At 46.2% G+C, this 21,646-nt stretch overlaps 1 protein-coding gene across 1 annotated transcript in view; it reads left to right on the forward strand.

Moving 5' to 3' along the window:
- LOC124719894 (alpha-mannosidase 2) overlaps window positions 1-21,646 on the forward strand; it is a 784,015-nt gene that overhangs the window by 478,410 nt on the left and 283,959 nt on the right. The window contains exon 4 of the mRNA XM_047245074.1: window positions 4,072-4,205. Within this exon, the coding sequence (XP_047101030.1) occupies window positions 4,072-4,205 (134 nt within the window). The remainder of the gene's footprint in view (window positions 1-4,071; window positions 4,206-21,646) is intronic.

Consider the following 21,646-nt stretch of genomic DNA (forward strand, 5'->3'; position numbering starts at 1 on the left):
ACATTTTTATTTTCGGGGGCTTTTTAGCTATGGATTCCAGAATATTTTATGAAATTAAAAAAGCGAGAGGAATAGTAGTTCCACCAGAAAACCCGGCTTTGTCTGATCTAAGCGAATCTGAAGACTCTGAACTGGTTTTGGCACACTGTACTGATTATAATCCAGACTATATTCCAGAGAGTCAATCTCAGTTCCATAACCTAGTTATACCAGAAACTGATTCTGATTCAGGAAGTGAAATCTCAGAAGCTGAACATGTGCAAGGACCTTCTGCAGTGAATCCTTCTAGTGCAAGTGTCAGTCAAGTGAAAAAGAAAATTACAAAAGCAGTCACTTAAATGTGGGTAAAGGAAGATATAACTGCTAGGGCAGAAAGTCTCTCTCCTGTGTTTTATGATGAAGGCAATACACCACTGGGTTATTTCAGAAGATTCTTTGATTCAGAACTAATTGACAAAATTCTGCAGGAAACGAACTTATACTCTGTGCAACGAACTACCACGTCAGTAAACACCAATATAAATGAAATGGAACAATTTTTCGGTGTTCTGATATACATGGGTCTTTCTTCTATGCCTTCGTACAGTGACTATTGATCTCAGTCAATGAATTGTGAAAAAATCACCAGCATTTTCAGTTTGAAGCGCTTTCAGAAACTCCGCCGATACCTGCATATTGCGAACAATGAGAATGCTGTGAACTCTTCTGACAGACTTTTCAAAATAAGGCCTGTTGAGTCAATTGTAAAGAACTGCCTTGAGCAGAAACAAGAGTCAGAATTTTCTATAGATGAGATGATGGTTCCATATAAAGGTACAGGAGCAGGTAATTTGCGCCAATATATTTGAAACAAGCCACACAAATGGGGTTTTAAGATTTTTGCTCGTGCTCGTGTGTCTGGAGTTTCCAAAAATTCTATTGCAAGAAGAACTAGAAGGGAAAATGAAACAGTTCTATTACACAGCAGGAATGCATAAATGTGTTTATAAATTAAATTACTCACGTGCAGGAAACCTTTTGCTTGAGGTTATTGGCAAACACTTTTTTTCTATAATATGTATAAATGTGGTCTACTGCTGGCAATGTTGCTTACAACATTTCATAATATTTGTCAAAAATTTCTAAAACTGACTGAATTGTATTTCTTTAAGCATAATAAATAAATATAAGCACTGAAAAATTTTTTTTGTTTTTATTTTCACCATTTGCCAAATAAAGGGTTGTTGTTGTTCTTGTTGTTGTCGTGGTTTTCGGTCCTGAGACTGGTTTGATGCAGCTCTCCATGCTGCTCTATCCTGTGCAAGCTTCTTCATCTCCCAGTACCTACTACAACCTACATCCTTCTGAATCTGTTTAGTGTATTCATCTCTTGGTCTCCCTCTACGATTTTTACCCTCCACGCTGCCCTCCAATACTAAATTGGTGATCCCTTGATGCCTCAGAACATGTCCTACCAACCGATCCCTTCTTCTAGTCAAGTTGTGCCACAAATTTCTCTTCTCCCCAATCCTATTCAGTACCTCCTCATTAGTTACGTGATCTACCCATCAGTCTACATTTTATATCCTCTCTACTTCGACCATCATTAGTTATTTTGCTTCCCAAATAGCAAAACTCCTTTACCACTTTAAGTGTCTCATTTCCTAATCTAATTCCCTAATTAATTCGACTACATTCCATTATCCTCGTTTTGCTTTTGTTGATGTTCATCTTATATCCTCCTTTCAAGACACCGTACATTCCATTCAACTACTCTTCCAAGTCCTTTGCTGACTCTAACAGAATAAGAATGTCATCGACGAACCTCAGTATTTTTATTTCTTCTCCATGGATTTCAATACCTACTCCGAACTTTTCTTTCGCTTCCTTTACTGCTTGCTCAATATACAGATTGAATAACATCGGGGATAGGCTACAACCCTGTCTCACTCCCTTCCCAACCACTGCTTCCCTTTCATGTCCTTCGACTCTTATAACTGCCATCTGGTTTCTGTACAAATTGTAAATAGCCTTTCGTTCACTGTATTGTACCCCTGCCACCTTCAGAATTTGAAAGAGAGTATTCCAGTCAACATTGTCAAAAGCTTTCTCTAAGTCTACAAATGCTAGAAACGTAGGTTTGCCTTTCAAACTCGCAAATTGCAATGATAGTTCCGCATCAGCTGTAGAATATATATATATATATATATATATATATATATATATATATATATATATATATATACACTCCTGGAAATTGAAATAAGAACACCGTGAATTCATTGTCCCAGGAAGGGGAAACTTTATTGACACATTCCTGGGGTCAGATACATCACATGATCACACTGACAGAACCACAGGCACATAGACACAGGCAACAGAGCATGCACAATGTCGGCACTAGTACAGTGCATATCCACCTTTCGCAGCAATGCAGGCTGCTATTCTCCCATGGAGACGATCGTAGAGATGCTGGATGTAGTCCTGTGGAACGGCTTGCCATGCCATTTCCACCTGGCGTCTCAATTGGACCAGCGTTCGTGCTGGACGTGCAGACCGCGTGAGACGACGCTTCATCCAGTCCCAAACATGCTCAATGGGGGACAGATCCGGAGATCTTGCTGGCCAGGGTAGTTGACTTACACCTTCTAGAGCACGTTGGGTGGCACGGGATACATGCGGACGTGCATTGTCCTGTTGGAACAGCAAGTTCCCTTGCCGGTCTAGGAATGGTAGAACGATGGGTTCGATGACGGTTTGGATGTACCGTGCACTATTCAGTGTCCCCTCGACGATCACCAGTGGTGTACGGTCAGTGTAGGAGATCGCTCCCCACACCATGATGCCGGTTGTTGGCCCTGTGTGCCTCGGTCGTATGCAGTCCTGATTGTGGCGCTCACCTACACGGCGCCAAACACGCATACGACCATCATTGGCACCAAGGCAGAAGCGACTCTCATCGCTGAAGACGACACGTCTCCATTCGTCCCTCCATTCACGCCTGTCGCGACACCACTGGAGGCGGGCTGCACGATGTTGGGGCGTGAGCGGAAGACGGCCTAACGGTGTGCGGGACCGTAGCCCAGCTTCATGGAGACGGTTGCGAATGGTCCTCGCCGATACCCCAGGAGCAACAGTGTCCCTAATTTGCTGGGAAGTGGCGGTGCGGTCCTCTACGGCACTGCGTAGGATCCTACGGTCTTGGCGTGCATCCGTGCGTCGCTGCGGTCCGGTCCCAGGTCGACGGGCACGTGCACCTTCCGCCGACCACTGGCGACAACATCGATGTACTGTGGAGACCTCACGCCCCACGTGTTGAGCAATTCGGCGGTACGTCCACCCGGCCTCCCGCATGCCCACTGTACGCCCTCGCTCAAAGTCCGTCAACTGCACATACGGTTCACGTCCACGCTGTCGCGGCGTGCTACCAGTGTTAAAGACTGCGATGGAGCTCCGTATGCCACGGCAAACTGGCTGACACTGACGGCGGCGGTGCACAAATGCTGCGCAGCTAGCGCCATTCGACGGCCAACACCGCGGTTCCTGGTGTGTCCGCTGTGCGGTGCGTGTGATCATTGCTTGTACAGCCCTCTCGCAGTGTCCGGAGCAAGTATGGTGGGTCTGACACACCGGTGTCAATGTGTTCTTTTTTCCATTTCCAGGAGTATATATATATATATATATATATATATATATATATATATATATATATATATATATAAACCAAAGACAATTTGTGCCTCACCGGAATTCGAACCCGGATATCCCGCTTGTTGCGAGCGGTGGCCCTAACCACTTCAGATATGCGAGCACGCTTCCAGGAGTGACCAAAATCTCCATTTGTACTGGTGTCTCCTCTCCAGCTTCTGGAGACTTGCTTGGGTAGCCGAAGTGGTTCAGGCGACCACTCGCAACCAATGGGATATCGGGGTCATAGTCCCGGTCTGGCATAAACTCTCGTTTTTTCTGAATATTCTACAGGTGATGAAGATCGTATATTCTATGAAGTTGGTCTGTAAAGAGCGAGTGAATACTGTGTACGTGTTGGATGGCGCGAATGGAGTAAGCAGTTGGGATGTTTTTGGTGTGCAGGGCTCACCCGACGAAGCGGCGAGTGGTGCGCCGGCTGCTGGAGGAGGGCCGGCTGGAGATGACGACGGCGGGCTGGGTGATGACCGACGAGGCCACCTCCCACGTGTACGCCATGCTGGACCAGCTCATCGAGGGTGCGTATACCAGCTCGGCTCTGGGGCTGCTCCCCAGGGGGCCAACCCTGCTCCACTCAGTTTACAGCTACATCTGGACTCTCAGACAAAAAAGTCAAGCATCCAGCAGACATGATCGGATACCAGTGTACACTCTAAGACAAAACAGGAAGGACTTATCAGAATAGGATGTAGAGCGGTAGACGTGATGTACATGTACAGACAAACAGATCATTACAGTTTGAGGAAATTTGATGATATATTTAAGAGAAAGAGCTTCATGAATTGAGCAAGTCAGTAATGTGTTGGTCCACCTCTGGCCCTTAAGTAAGCAGTTAATTGCCTTGCCATTGATTAATAGAGTAGTCGGATGTCCTCCCAAGGAATGTACCGGGGAGATCAAAAAGTCAGTATAAATTTGAAAACTTAATAAACCACGGAATAATATAGATAGAGAGGTAAAAATTGACACACATGCTTAGAATGACATGGGGTTTTATTAGAACCACCCCATATTGCTAGACGTGTGAAAGATCTCTTGCGCGCGTCGTTTGGTGACGATCGTGTGCTCAGCCGCCGCTTTCGTCATGCTTGGCCTCCCAGGTCCCCAGACCTCAGTCCGTGCGATTATTGGCTTTGGGGTTACCTGAAGTCGCAGGTGTATCGTGATCGACCGACATCTCTAGGGACGCTGAAAGACAACATCCGACGCCAATGCCTCACCATAACTCCGGACGTGCTTTACAGTGCTGTTCACAACATTATTTCTCGACTACAGCTATTGTTGAGGAATGATGGTGGACATATTGAGCATTTCCTGTAAAGAACATCATCTTTGCTTTGTCTTACTTTGTTATGCTAATTATTGCTACTCTCATCAGATGAAGCGACATATGTCGGACATTTTTTGAATGTTTGTATTTTTTTTTGGTTCTAATAAAACCCTATGTCATACCAAGCATGTGTGTCAATTTGTACCTCTCTATCTACATTATTCCGTGACATATTCAGTTTTCAAATTTATACGGACTTTTTGATCACCCTGTAATTACCAATCCTGTCCAAATGGTGTGTTAGCTCACCAAAATCCTGAGATGGTTGGAGGGACCTGCATTTAATGCTCCACACCCTCTCAGTTGGAGCCGGCCGGTGTGGCCGAGCGGTTCTAGGCGCTTCAGCCTGCAACTGCGCGACCGCTACGGTCACAGGTTCGATTTCTTGCTTGGGCATGGATGTGTGTGATGTACTTAGGTTAGTTAGGTTTAAGTAGCTCTCGCCGTCTGCGGCCGGGCATTATCTTGCTGAAATACACTACTGGCCATTAAAATTGCTACACCACGAAGATAACGTGCTACTGACGCGAAATTCAACCGACAGGAAGAACATGCTGTGATCTGGAAATATTTAGCTTTTCAGAGCATTTACACAAGGTTAGCGCCGTTGGCGACACTTACAACGTGCTGACATGAGGAAAGTTTCCAACCGATTTCTCATACATAAACAGCAGTTGTCCGGCGTTTCCTGGTGAAACATTGTTGTGATGCCTCGTGTAAGGAGGAGGAATGCGTACCACCACGTTTCCGACTTTGGTAAAGGTCGGATTGTGCCTATCGTCGCGGTTTATCGTATCACGACATTGCTGCTCGCGTTGGTCGAGATCCAGTGACTGTTAGCGGAATATGGAATCGGTGGGTGCAAGAGGGTAATACGGAACGCCGTGCTGGATCCCAACGGCCTCGTACCTCTAGCAGTCGAGATGACAGGCATCTTATCCGCACGGCTGTAACGGATCGTGCAGCGACGTCTCAATCCCTGAGTCGACAGATGGGGACGTTTGGAAGACAACAACCATCTGCACGAACACTTCGACGACGTTTGCAGCAGCACGGACTATCAGCTCGGAGACCGTGGCTGCGGTTACCCTTGACGCTGCATCACAGACAGGAGCGCCTGCGATGATGTACTCGACGACGAACCTGGGTGCACAAATGGCAAAACATCATTTGTTCGGATGAGTCCAGGTTCTGTTTACAGCTCCTTGATGGTCGCATCCGTGTTTGGCAACATCGCGGTGAACGCACATTGGAAGTGTGTATTCGTCATCGCCATACTGGCGTATCACCCGGCGTGATGGTGTGGGGTGCCATTGGTTACACGTCTCGGTCACCTCTTGTTCGCATTGACGGCACTTTGAACAGTGGACGTTACATTTCAGATGTGTTACGACCCGTGGCTCTACCCTTCATTCGATCCCTGCGAAACCCTACATTTCAGCAGGATAATGCACGACCGCATGTTGCAGGTCGTGTATGGGCCTTTCTGTATACAGAAAATGTTCGACTGCTGCGCTGGCCAGCACATTCCGCAGATCTCTCACCAATCGAAAACGTCCGGTCAATGGTGGCCGAGGAACTGGCTCGTCACAGTACGCCAGTCACTACTCTTGATGAACTGTGGTATCGTGTTGAAGCTGCATGGGCAGCTGTACCCGTACACGCCATCCAAGCTCTGTTTGACTCAATGCCCAGGCGTATCAAGGCCGTTATTACAGCCAGAGGTGGTTGTTCTGGGTACCGATTTCTCAGGATCTATGCACCCAAATTGCGTGAAAATGTAATCACATGTCAGTTGTAGTATAATATATTTCTCTAATGAATACCCGTTTATCATATGCATTTCTTCTTGGTGTAGCAATTTTAATGGCCAGTAGTGTATAATTCCAGGATAGCTTGCCATGAAGGGCAATAAAACGGATCTCAAAATATCGTCGATGAACCACATTGCTGTAAGGGTGTCGCGCATGACAGCCAAAGGGGACCTACTATGAAATGAAAAGGCACCCAAATTATCATTCATGGTTGTAGGGTCGTATAGCGGGTGACAGAGGTGATGGTATCCCCCTGCCGTCAAGGGCGTCCCCAGACCCGTCTTGGCCTGGAATCTCATTGTTTGGAGTAGAATTGTCTTCAGTGATGAGTCCTGCTTCCAGCTGGGCCTCGATGACCAGGAGACGTGTCTGACGACGTCCACAACAGCTGTGGGATACCAACCTGACTGTTGCCCGGCGTACGTCCTATCATCCAGGAGTGATGGCTGGTTCAAATGGCTCTGAGCACTATGGGACTCAACTGCTGAGGTCATTAGTCCCCTAGAACTTAGAACTACTTGAACCTAACTAACCTAAGGACATCACACACATCCATGCCCGAGGCAGGATTCGGACCTGCGACCGCAGCGGTCTCGCGGTTCCAGACTGCAGCGCCAGAACCGCGCGGTCACCCCGGCCGGCTCCAGGAGTGATGATCTGGCATTCCATTTCTTTTCATAGTAGGATCCCTTTGAAACTCCCTGGCAGATTAAAACTGTTTGCCAGACCGAGACTCGAATTTGGAACCTATTCCTTTCACGGGCAAGTGCTCTACTGCGAAACACAAAGGTCCCGAGTTCGAGTCCCGGTCCGAGCACACAGTTTTAATCTGCCAGGAAGTTTCATATCAGCGCACACTCCGCTGCAGAGTGAAAATCTCATTCTGCGACCTCTTTGTTTGTCATCCACAACACCCTTACAGCACAGCAGTACGTCAACGATATTCTACACCCCGTTTTTTTACCCTTCATGGCAAGCAGTCCTGCGCTTACATTTCGGCAAGATAATGCCCCGCCTGTACACGGTTTGTCTTCATGCTTATCAAACCCTACCTTGCCCAACAATATCGTCGTATATATCTCTAACAATTGAGAACGTTTGGAGGCGTTCGATGCAGTTCCGCACTGTCGCCTGATAAACAAAGTAAGAGCCTACGGAATATCAGACCAGCAGTATGGCTGGATTGAAGAGTTTTTAGAAAACAGAACACAGCATGTTGTTCTTAATGGAGAGACGTCTACAGGCGTTAAAGTAACCTCTGGCGTGCCACAGGGGAGTGTTATGGGACCATTGCTTTTCACAATATATATAAATGACCTAGTAGATAGTGTCGGAAGTTCCGTGCGGTTTTTCGCGCATGATGCTGTAGTATAGAGAGAAGTTGCAGCATTAGAAAATTACAGCGAAATGCAGGAAGATCTGCAGCGGATGGGCACTTGGTGCAAGGAGTGGCAACTGACCTGTAACATAGACAAATGTAATGTATTGCGAATACATAGAAAGAAAGAACCTTTATTGTACGATTATATGATAGCGGAACAGACACTGGTAGCAGTTACTTCTGTAAAATATCTGGGAGTATGCGTGCGGAACGATTTGAAGTGGAATGATCATATAAAATTAATTGTTGGTGAGGCGGGTACCAGGTTGAGATTCATTGGGAGAGTGCTTAGAAAATGTAGTCCATCAGCAAAGGAGGTGGCTTACAAAACACTCGTTCGACCTATACTCGAGTATTGCTCATAAGTGTGGGATCCGTACCAGATCGGGTTGACGGAGGAGATAGAGAAGATCCAAAGAAGAGCGGCGCGTTTCGTCACAGGGTTATTTGGTAACCGTGATAGCGTTACGGAGATGTTTAATAAACTCAAGTGGCAGAAGCGCTCTGCATCGCGGTGTAGCTTGCTCGCCAGGTTTCGAGAGCGTGCGTTTCTGGATGAGGTATCGAATATGTTGCTTCCCCCTACTTATACCTCCCGAGGAGATCACGAATGTAAAATTAGAGAGAATAGAGCGCGGACGGAGGCTTTCAGACAGTCGTTCTTCCCGCGAACCATACGCAACTGGAGCAGGAAAGGGAGGAAATGGCAGTGGCACGTAAAGTGCCCTCCGCCACACACCGTTGGGTGGCTTGCGGAGTATAAATGTAGATGTAGATGTAGCATGGTTGGCAAGGATCTTAAATCATTTCGGGATTTTGACGATCTAACATCCCAATTTGACAGAATTTGGCAAGTTATCCCTCAGGAGGACAGCAAAAAATTCTCATCACTCAGTGCCAAGCCCAATAACTGCTTGTGTAACGACGAGAGGTGATCCATAGGCATTATTGATATACTCAGTTTGTGAAGCTCTGTCTGTTGAATGCATCATCCAATTTTTCTGAAACGTATTTAACATTTATCGATTTATCCATCATTTTGATTTGCAGCTCCTTGTATTGGCCGTGTTAGCAGTTAAAATTGTTGGATGTGAGGCCCGCCAGTTACGCAAAACACCGTTTTTCTCAGAACCCAAACATGTTTCGGCACCACTGTGACATCATCAGTGGATTTTCGTTTTTATTTATTCTGCAATGTGAACAGTGTTGTTAAGTGATTATAAAATTATGTGCATTTTTAGTTCAAACAACAGATCGTTTCCTTTTGTGAATACCTTTACTTTTGGTGTGCATAAAGTTTCTGGATCACTTGTGTGTTAATTACTACAGGTAACGTGTCATCTGCAACCAAATGATGTTGATGAGGTTTTTTTTTCTGGCAGTTAACCTATCTTCTAGAATGTTATTCAGTTTTTTGCGATCGTATTCGTTTTTACTTACGTTTTCGTGTGGCAAGTACTTCCATTCTCTGCATAATGGTGAGGTGTTGTGATGCACACGTAACTATAACAAGTATTTTTCACAAATAACGTAGTTCACCTACGATAACAAGATTGTTCACAGAATAGGCAACATATTAAAGAAACAGAGACTCCAAATAGGATAAAAGACGGAGAACACAACACAGAAAAAGATCAGAACACAAGAAACACCCTCGGATAAATTTAACGGGTCAGGAATATATGAACTCACATGCAACACTTGCCAGTCAGTATACATAAAACAAACTGCGGAAACTTCATAACGAGATACTCGGAAGATCTTAGAGCTTTAAAAAGCGACAGCTCCCATAGCACATTTGCTGACATCACCTTATAGCCAACAACCACCACCCAACCACAATAGAAACAGACTTAAGGATACTAAAACCCAGCCACAGCCTGTATAGCAAACTGACCATTGGGGAAAACTTGAAGGCAATAGCGGAAGGAAAACAGGTCTTAAACGAAGAAAGGAAAACAGGTGTGAAACGAATACACTACACCCTGCAAGGGCACACTATTTAACACGTTAAAGGAACTTTACAAATAAAAACAGCATAAACAGATAAAGTCTACACACAAGCACACACAAAGATAAAATGAAAACAAAATTCAAATTTGTCGCCGAACTCTCTCGTGAACTGCCGGCCAGTGTGGCCGAGAGGTTCTAGGCGCTTCAGTCTGGAACCGCGCGACGCTACGGTCGCAGGTTCGAATCCTGCCTCGGGCATGGATGTGTGTGATGTCCTTAGGTTAGTTAGGTTTAAGTAGTTCTAAGAGCCATTTGAACCATTTTCTCTGGTGAACAAGTGAACACTGACTGGGCTGGGACACACAACAAACCACAATCACACTGTGTTCTGATGAAGTGGAAAATGTTTTACTACGTTATTTGTGAAAAATACTTGTTACAGTTACGTGTGCATCACAACACCTCGGCTTTATGCGGAGAATGGAAGTACTTGCCACACGAAAACGTAAGTTAAAACGAATGTAGGCGCGAAAACATCACGAGAAACAGAATTACATTCTGGAAGATAGGTTAACTCCCAGCAAAAAAAAAAAAATTCTCTTCAACATCGTTTGGTTGCAGATGACAAGTTACCTGTAGTAATTAACCAACAAGTGATCCAGAAAATTCATACACCCCAAATGTAAAGGTATTCACAAAAAGAAACGATCTGTTGTTTGAACTAAAAATGCACATAATTTTATAATCATTTAACAAAAATGTTCATACTGCAGAATAAATAAGAACGAAAACCCACGGATGATGGCACAGTGGTGCCGAAACATGTTGGGTGCTGAGAAAAACGGTGTTTCGCATAACTGGCGGACCTCACGCCCAACAATTTATCGATTTCTTTACCAGTCGCATAATAATTCCTTCGTAGTGGGTTGTTTCCTTCTTTCGTTTTATCTTAGAGTGTAATTTCGTACATGAACATACCATCGGCGTGTATGTAAATGATTAGAGTTGCAGTTCGCTGTTACTGGTAGAACAGCTAGCACACAGCATAAGTGTTGATCGTCTTTACTGTTGTTATCGTGCCTGGTACAGTGCATAAGGGCCGTGGACAGTATAAAAAGTATCCGACCTTAGATTTTCCCGCGCAAAATACAGACGATAGCGCGGCGCCACTGTACACAGTAAAGGAAGAGAGCTTTATGCGCATGCGTGAATTTTGTCCCCGCCTTCCAGCGCATCAGTCGCTGCCTGTCGGTCGCAGAGTGCGGCGTTACACAATGCGTTCGTCGGACTACAGATTCTGTCAAGATGACTGAGCGTGTTTGCAAAGATGCTGCATCAAATTTTGTCAATAGCTTGGTGATTCTCAAAGCGAAACAATTCGTAAGATTCAGCAGGTGTTTGCAGAAGGTGCGATGGGTGTAACACAAATTAAGGAGTGGTTCAACTGATTCAAAAATGGTCGCACTTCAGCGGAGAGTAACCAGCATTCTGGCAGGTCCCAAACTGCTCGGACTCCAGCTGTTGTTGAGAGGGTGCAAAATTTGGTTTGACCGTGCGGGAGATGGCCCAAGAGGTTGTAGTGAGTAAAGATTCTGCACATGCAGTTTTGCATCATGATTTGAACTTGCACCAAGTGGCTGCGAAATTAGTGCCCAAGTTCTTGTCGCCGGAACAAAAAGACCTCCATTTTGACGTTGCACAGGACCTTCTGGACACAACCAACACCGATCATGGGGTTCGGAACACCGTGATAAATGGAGTTGAGTCACGGGTGTACGGGTACGAGCCAGAAACAAAAAGACACTTGTCGCAATGGAAGCATCCCGAGTCTCCAAGGCTGAAGAAAGTGCGGCAGGTGCGAAGTAAAATTAACGTAATGCTGGCTGCCTTCTTTTATGTCCTTGGAATTGTGCATCATAAATACGCACCGGAAGGACAAACAATGACAAACGAGTACTTTCAAGATGTTCTCTGCCGACTCCGTGACGCAGTTCGGCGCAAAAGACCAGACATGTGGACAGCGAAAAACTGGCAACTGGGATCCTGTTTTGAGAGTAGAGAAGAGATAATGCGGGACACGACAACACAGCTGAACACCATTCCAAAAGAAGACTTCCAGACGTGTTTCCAGCAGTGGAACGACCGGTGGGCTAAGTGTGTGCAAGCACAAGGGTCATACTTTGAAGGGAGTTAGGGTCTCAACCCTGTCAGGTATTCGAAATATTTTTTCTGGCCAAAGGTCGTATACTTTTTAGACAGGCCTCGTAAGCGTGTGAGACAGCATTATCAGCACCTCAAGAGAGTTTCAAAGGTGCTTTGTTGTGGGGTCTCCATCTGGTCGGTTAGTTGAGTTGTGCAATATCCAGATTTGTGAGGCTTGAGATGTGCCAGTAGCCACCTGTTGGACTGTACGGGAACACAGGGGCAACTATTCTGGTCCACAAGTTTCCAGATGACCGCTTTTGACCACCACAAGGCGAGGTTCGCCGTGCTGTGAAGTGAGCTCATTCTCTACCCTTGACCACTGCACCTTCCATCTAAGAAAAAGTAATGGACACCCTGCATTATTCTGTAGCATCTCGCGTCTTAGCTACATAGGTATGTCACGGAAATCATACACTACTGGCCATTAAAATTGCTACTCCAAGAAGAAATGCGGGTGATAAACGGGTATTCATTGGACAAATATACTAGAACTGCCATGTGATTACATTTTCACACAATTTGGGTGCATAGATCCTGAGAAATCAGTACCGAGAAGAACCACCTCTGGCCGTAATGACGGCCTCGATACACCTGGTCATTGAGTCAAACAGAGCTTGGATGGCGTGTACAGGTACAGCTGCCCATGCAGCTTCAACAAGATACCACAGTTCATCAAGACTGGCATATTGACGAGCCAGTTGCTCGGGCACCATTGACCAGACGTTTTCAATTGGTGAGAGACCTGGAGAATGTGCTGGCCAGGGCAGCAGTGGAACATTTTCTGTATCCAGAATGGCCCGTACAGAACCAGCAAAACGCAACATGCAGTCACGCCGGGTGATACGCCAGTATGGTGATGACGAATACACGCTTCCAGTGTGCGTTCACCGCGATGTCGCCAAACACGGATGCGACCATCATGATGCTGTAAACAGTACCTGGATTCGCCCGAAAAAATGACGTTTTGCCATTCGTGCACCCAGGTTCGTCGTCGAGTACACCATCGCAGGCGCCCATGTCTCCAATTTATCGACTCAGGGATCGAGACGTGGCTGCTCGATCCGTTACAGCCATGTGGATAAGATGCCTGTCATCTCAACTGCTAGTGATACGAGGCCGTTGGGATCCAGCACGGCGTTCCGTATTACCCTCCCGAACCCACCGATTCCATATTCTGCTAACAGTCATCGGATCTCGACCAACGCGAGCAGCAATGTCGCGATACGATAAACCGCAATCGTGATGGGCTACAATCCGAAACGTGATGGTACGCATTTATCCTCCTTACACGAGGTATCACAACAACGTTTCACCGGGCAACGGCGCTCAACTGCTGTTTGTGTATGAGAAATCGAAGAACCTTCAGCATCGCAGCGCGTCAGCAATCGTTGGTTAATATATTAAAAAACTAGAAACCCGCCTCGATTGCGAAAGAAGCGGGTCATGGCCCATCGAACATAGGCCGGTGTGAGGTGGAGGTTACACCATTAACTTAAGTAACGGTTTAGACTTTGTACAAATGTACTGTTTGTGTTTTCCTTTTTTTCGTTTATAAGTGTATAGCTACGGTGTTGTTTTAATCATTGACAGAGGTCTTCTTAGGCACTTGTGGGTTTTATTGTTCTGAAGACGGTGCAGCTATCTACGCCGAAACCTAGATTAACACTAGGTGCTTTTTTCGCAATCGATGCGGGTTTGTAGTTTTTTAATATATGAGAAATCGGTTGGAAAGTTTCCTCATGTCAGCACGTTGTAGGTGTCGCCACCGGCGCCAACCTTGTGTGAATGCTCTGAAAAGCTAATCATTTGCATATCACAGCATGTTCTTCCCGTCGGTTAAATTTCGCGTCTGTAGCACGTCATCTTCGTGGTGTAGAAATTTGAATGGCCTGTAGTGTATATGCTCACGTTTAAATTCTTTTGCGACAGTAGATTGGCGCTGGTTTTTTTTTAACATTAGGATGGTCGTCCTCACATGGCACTTGAGTCTATGAACCGTATGCGTGATGTTGAGAAGTCCCAGAGGGCAACAAGTCCCCGGTAGGAAGTGTGTGGAAGCAGCTCGGACGCCAGCTAGCTCCGTCTCTGTACCAGTACCAGTGGTATCAAGGACCATTTACAAGAGATGTAGGCAGCGTGCTTTGGGAGAGGATACAGTGGTTTTATAAAGACCCTTTTCCAGTTGAGTCAGTGCTTGCATGGAGGCCAGAGCGGATGCAAGTACATACTGATAGGTGGGCTTATACTGTAAAATTTCTTTCTATATTTAACTCGGTTTTGTAGTCGCTGCATAACATAGCTTCTGAACTCCGTAATGTTTTATTTCCTTTGTCCCCCCTTCGTCTCCGGGTGCTTGAAGTTTTTTTTCTCTTTTTTTCTTCTAAGGGCTTCGCAGGTAATTTGTAACTGCATACACGTCTGTACGCTACAAACTACTGTAAATTGTTTGGGAGACGGTACTTACAAGGGAACCTCTCCATCGCACCCCCCTCAGATTTAGTTATAAGTTGGCACAGTGGATAGGCCTTGAAAAACTGAACACAGATCAATTGAGAAAACAGGAAGAAGTTGTGTGGAACTGTGAAAAAATAAGCAAATTATACAAACTGAGTGGTTCATGGGTAGATAAGCAACATCAAGGACACAGGGGCTCGAGGAGCGCCGTGGTCTCGTGGTAACGTGAGCAGCTGCGGAACGGAAGGTCCTTGGTTCAAATCTTCCATCGAGCGAAAACTTTAATTTTTTATTTTCAGTTTATGTGACAAACTCTTACGTTTTCATCACTTTTTTGGGAGTGATTATCACATCCACAAGAAAACCTAAATCGGGCAAGGTAGAAGAATCTTTTTACCCATTCGCCAAGTGTTCAAGTTAGGTGGGTCGACAACATATTCCTGTCATGTGACGCACATGCCGTCACCAGTGTCGTATAGAATATATCAGATGTGTTTTCCTGTGGAGGAATCGGTTGAACTATGACCTTGCGATAAAATGTTTTCGGTTCCGATTGGAGAGGCACGTCCTTTCGTCTACTAATCGCACGGTTTTGCGATGCGGTCGCAAAACACAGACACTAAACTTATTACAGTGAACAGAGACGTCAATGAACGAGCGGACAGATAATAACTATACTAAAATAAAGAAAGTAAAATTTTCACTCATGGGAAGACTTGAACCAACGACCTCTCCTTCTGCAGCTGCTCACGCTTCCACGGGACCACGGCACTTCTGAGCTCACGTTTTCCTTGATGTTGTCTATGTAGCCCATGGACTACTCAGTTTGTATATTTTGCTTATTTTTTTCACAGTTCCACACAAGTTCTTCCTGTTTTCTCAATTGATTTGTGTTCAGTTTATCAAGGCCTGTCCACTGTGCCAAGTTATAACTAAATCTGAGGGGGATGCGATGGGGAGGTTCCCTTGTTAGTATACAAGAATCATTTGCTGTTCTCACATGCTGACACTGTCGCCTCTGTAAGGCGGATGGAGCAAGGAGCATTTGCCCAATGCTTGGCCGTCGATCTCAGACTTGTTACTCATCGCAAAATTTATGTACGTTTCTAGTATTCACGACTGTCTGTGATTCTCCTAAACAGATGGGTTAAAGTGCCGTGCGTTATAAGAAACGCTGCTAGCGTCGCAATCTCTACATAATGCAATTTTCCTTCCATTGGTTTGACGCTGTTATCGGTGTCGTCCTCCAATGCAGGTGGATGTGGACATTTGGGAGAGAGTGCTAAAGAGTACCTGTAGTCGGCACCGTCGTTTCGTTGTGCGCATCGTTATGCAGCTCCAGACATGGATGAATCCAGGTTCTGTTTACAGCATCGTCATGGTCGCAGCCGTCTTTGGCGACATCGCGGTGAACGCACATTCGAAGCGTGTATTCAGCATCGCCATTCTGGCGTATCACCCGGCGTGCCATTGTTTACACGCCTCGGGCACCTCTTGTTCGCATTGACGTCACTCTGAACAGTGTACGTTACATTTCAGATGTGTTACGACCCGTGGCTCTACCCTTCATTCGATCACTGCGAAACCCTACATTTCAGCAGGATGATGCACGACCGCATGTTGCAGGTCCTGTACGGGCCTTTCTGGATGCAGAAAATGTTCGACTGCTGCCCTGGCCAGCACATTCTCCAGATCTCTCACCAAATGAAAACGTGTAGTCAATGGTGGCCGAGCAACTGGCTCTTCACAATATGCCAGTCACTACTCTCGATGAACCGTGGTATCGTGTTGAAGCTGCACGGGCAGCTGTACCCGTACACGCCATCCGAGCTCTGTTTGACTCAATGCCCAGGCGTATCGAGTCCGTTAATACAGACAGAGGCTGGTGTTCTGGGTACGGATTCCACAGGATCTATGCACCCAAATTGCGTGAAAATGTAATCACTTGTCAGCTCTAGTATAATATATTTGTCCAATGAATACCCGTTTATCATATGCATTTCTTCTTGGTGTAGCAATTTTAATGGCCAGTTGTGTACATACTGATAGATTGGGCTGATATTGTAAAAATTCTTTCTAAATTTAACTCGGTTTTGTAGTCACTGAAATAACATCCCATACCTTCTCAACTCCGTAATGCTTTATTTCCTTTGTCCCTCCCCCCCCCCCCCCCTTCGCCTCCGGGTGCTTGAGGTTTTGTTTTTTTTCTTCTAAAGACTGCGCAGGCAATTTGTAACTTTATACACGTCTGTACGCTGCAAACTACTGTAAATTGTGTGTTAGACGGTACTTATTATACGAGAATCATTTGCTATTCTCATATGCTGATACTGTCGTCTATGTAAGGCGGATGGAGCAAGGTGCACTTGCCCACTGGCAGTCTATCTCAGCCTTGTTACTCATTGCAAAATTTTTGTACGTTTCTGGTAGTCACGACTGTCTGTGATTCTCCTAAACAGATGGGTTAAAGTGCTGTGCGTTATAAGAAACGCTGCTATCCTCGCAATCTCTACATAATGCAATTTTGTTTCCATTGGTTTGACGCTGTTATCGGCGTCGTCCTCCAATGCAGGTGGATGTGGACCTTTGGGAGGAGAGTGCTAAAGGGTCCCTGTAGTCGCCACCGTATTTTCGTTGTGCTCGTCGTTATGGAGCACCAGAAATGGGGGCGTCCGCAACCCAAGGCAGGCAGTACCAATCTTTCTCCACGACATAAACAAGGCTGCAGAACAGATAGCCAAAATCCGTTACCAATTCCCAGGACACCTCTCAGCCCACGCTCTGAACAATTTAATCGGAGTTGTCGTATACCAACCCCTGGTTTGTGTGATACGTTTCTGCAGATATTCTTGACACTTTCATTAGGTGCCCCTGTAGCGCTGCTTTTTTTTCTGACACATGGCAGTCGCCAACCAAGGGCATGAAATGTGGCAAACGTTGGAACTTACAGATCTCGAAGTTTCCGACCCTCCCCCTACTTATGTGTCATGATAGGCATCAGCCAGAGCATTATGTACACTACTGGCCATTAAAATTGCTACACGACGAAAATGACGTGCTACAGACGCGAAATTTAGCGGACAGGAAGAAGATACTGTGGTAAGCAAATGATTAGCTTTTCAGAGCATTCACACAAGGTTGGCGCCGGTGACGACACCTACAACGTGCTGACATGAGGAAAGATTCCAACCGATTTCTCATACACAAACAGCAGTTGACCAGCGTTGCCTGGTGAAACGTTGTTGTGATGCCTCGTGTAAGGAGGAGAAATGCGTACCATCACGTTTCCGACTTTGATAAAGGTCGGATAGTAGCCTATCGCGATTGCAGTTTATCGTATCGCGACATTGCTGCTCGCGTCGGTCGAGATCCAATGACTGTTGGCAGAATATGGAATCGGTGGGTTCAGGAGGGTAATACGGAACGCAGTGCTGGATCCCAACGGCCTCGTATGACTAGCAGTCGAGGTGACAGGCATCTCTTCCGCACGGCTGTAACGGATCGTGCAGCCACGTCTCGATCCCTGAGTCAACAGATGGAGACGTTTGCAAGACAAAAACCACCTGCACAAACAGTTGGACGACGTTTGCAGCAGTACGGACTAGCAGCTCGGAGACGGTGGCTGCGGTTACCCTTGACGCTGCATCACAGACAGGAGCGCCTGCGATGGTGTACTCGACGATGAACCTGGGTACACGAAAGGCAAAACGTCATTTTTTTCTGATGAATCCAGGTTCTGTTTACAGCATAATAATGGTCGCATCCGTGTTTGGCGACATCGCGGTGAACGCACATTGAAAGCGTGCATTCGTCATCGCCATACTGGCATATCACGCGGCGTGACGGTATGGGGTGTCATTGGTTACACGTCTCGGTCACCTCATGTTCGCATTGACGGCACTTTGAACAGTGGACGTTACATTTCAGATGTGTTACGGCCCGTGGCTCTACCCTTCATTCGATCCCTGCGAAACCCAACATTTCAGCAGTATAATGCACGACCGCATGTTGCACGTCCTGTACGGACCTTTCTGGACACAGAAAATTTTCGACTGCTGCCCTGGCCAGCACATTCTGCAGATCTCTCACCAACTGTAAACGTCTGTTCAATGGTGGCCGAGCAACTGGCTCGTCACAATACGCCAGTCACTACTCTTGATGAACTGTGGTATCGTGTTGAAGCTGCATGGGCAGCTGTACCTGTACACGCCATCCAAGCTCTTTTTGATTCAATGCCCAGGCGTATCGAGGCCGTCATTATGTTGTTCTGCGTACTGATTTCTCAAGATCCGTGCGCCCAAATTGCCTGAATATGTAATCACATGTCAGTTCTAGTATAATATAATTGCCCAAAGAATACCCGTTTATCATCTGCACTTCGTGTTGGTGCAGCAGTTTTAATGGCCAGTAGTGTAAGGCCTGGCAGAGCAGTGCAAGGAATCACTCGTCAGTTCCAAAGAGTGACCAGGAGCTGCTTGTAAGTCACACAAGTGGTAGTGAGGCCTTCATTGTGCTAGAACTCCCCACTGGCACTAAACCTCCAGAAACGTCTCAGTTTAGTTTGTGAGTCCGTAGATGGTGATATAAGGGGCGTACAGTATAACTGGCCACGGCGTCCCACCCGAGTTTTGCGATAATTAAGCCAGTCCGTTCTTGAACTGCCTTAGTGAGCTATAGCGTAGGATTCCATCCTACCTGCTGTGTGCAGATGGTCTCGTAGGTTTTATTTCTCCTTGCAGAGTCGTAGCTGCGTTGTCCAACGCTGAAAGTGCAATACTACTGTCTGTGTTTGACGTAACGAAACGAGAAGATGTTTTTTTTGTGCAAGTAAGTTTTTACAGAGGGTAGCAGTACGGCGCGTTTATACAAGAGACACCATAAAATGAAATCGTTCACGCTGCTTAGAAGCTTAGAGATGCTATACCACATGATTAGGTCAGAAGGCATCCTATCGCCACTGCCGATTACGGAGTCCAGCCTGTAACTTGAGCGTAAAATCGGTGTAATTCGTATAAGAGCGTACATCTTTGATTATGGCAAACTCATTCATTTATTTACGAGGGCAGTTCAATAAGTAATGCAACACATTTTTTTTCTCGACCAATTTTGGGTGAAAAAACCGGAAATTTCTTGTGGAATATTTTCAAACATTCCCGCTTCGTCTCGTGTAGTTTCATTGACTTCCGACAGGTGGCAGCGCTGTACGGAGCTGTTAAAATGGCGTCTGTAACGGATGTGCGTTGCAAACAACGGGCAGTGATCGAGTTTCTTTTGGTGGAAAACCAGGGCATCTCAGATATTCATAGGCGCTTGCAGAATGTCTACGGTGATCTGGCAGTGGACAAAAGCACGGTGAGTCGTTGGGCAACGCGTGTGTCATCATCGCCGCAAGGTCAAGCAAGACTGTCTGATCTCCCGCGTGCGGGCCGGCCGTGCACAGCTGTGACTCCTGCAAGCAATGGCGGAGCGTGCGAACACACTCGTTCGAGATGATCGACAGATCACCATCAAACAACTCAGTGCTCAACTTGACATCTCTGTTGGTAGTGCTGTCACAATTGTTCACCAGTTGGGATATTCCCACTGGGTCCCTCGTTGTCTAACCGAACACCATAAAGAGCAAAGGAGAACCATCTGTGCGGAATTGCTTGCTCGTCATGTGGCTGAGGGTGACAATTTCTTGTCAAAGATTGTTACAGGCGATGAAACATGGGTTCATCACTTCGAACCTGAAACAAAACGGCAATCAATGGGGTGGCGCCACACCCACTCCCCTACCGAGAAAAAGTTTAAAGCCATACCCTCAGCCGGTAAAGTCACGGTTACAGTCTTCTGGGACGCTGAAGGGGTTATTCTGTTCGATGTCCTTCCCCGTGGTCAAACGATCAACTCTGAAGTGTATTGTGCTACTCTTCAGAAATTGAAGAAACGACTTCAGCGTGTTCGTAGGCACAAAAATCTGAACGAACTTCTCCTTCTTCGTGACAACGCAAGAGCTCACCAAGTCTTCGCACCCGAGAGGAGCTCACAAAACTTCAGTGGACTGTTCTTCCTCATGCACCCTACAGCCCCGATCTCGCACCGTCGGATTTCCATATGTTTGGCCCAATGAAGGACGCAATCCGTGGGAGGCACTACGCGGATGATGAAGAAGTTATTGATGCAGTACGACGTTGGCTCCGACATCGACCAGTGGACTGGTACCGTGCAGGCGTACAGGCCCTCATTTCAAGGTGGCGTAAGGCCGTAGCATTGAATGGAGATTACGTTGAAAAATAGTGTTGTGTAGCTAAAAGATTGGGGAATAACCTGGTGTATTTCAATGCTGAATAAAACAACCCCTGTTTCAGAAAAAAAATGTGTTGCATTACTTATTGAACTGCCCTCGTATTAAGATCGACGTTTCGTGGCACTGTAAAATTACTAAAAGGTAACATTTAGACCCGTAGACTCTTCCTAATGTCTGCGTGGGATAAGGCAACTTTCGTTAGCAAGTATTTATGAATAACAATTACTTTGTACAACGTACTTTTCATTGCTGACGTCACGAGCGAATTCTGCATCGGCACCTCATCCCACTGGCTCTGAAAGCCTTCGCTGCCCAGCGTGGAAACCTACCGCTCGTTCCTTACTCCGTACGTAGTAGAGACGGGCAAACTCGTTCATCCTTGGGAACTAGTTCACTGGCGATCGCTCTTTTCTGGGAGCCGTTCATTTTTACTCGTTCACCGTTCATTGTCCTTGGTATATGGTTCTTATGAAAAACTGAAAATTAGTAGCATAGGTGACTGAAGGACCGAAGGCGCCAACAGGGGCCCCTTG

Source organism: Schistocerca piceifrons, chromosome 11 (assembly GCF_021461385.2).
Source record: "Schistocerca piceifrons isolate TAMUIC-IGC-003096 chromosome 11, iqSchPice1.1, whole genome shotgun sequence".
NCBI classification, from domain to species: Eukaryota; Metazoa; Arthropoda; class Insecta; order Orthoptera; family Acrididae; genus Schistocerca; species Schistocerca piceifrons.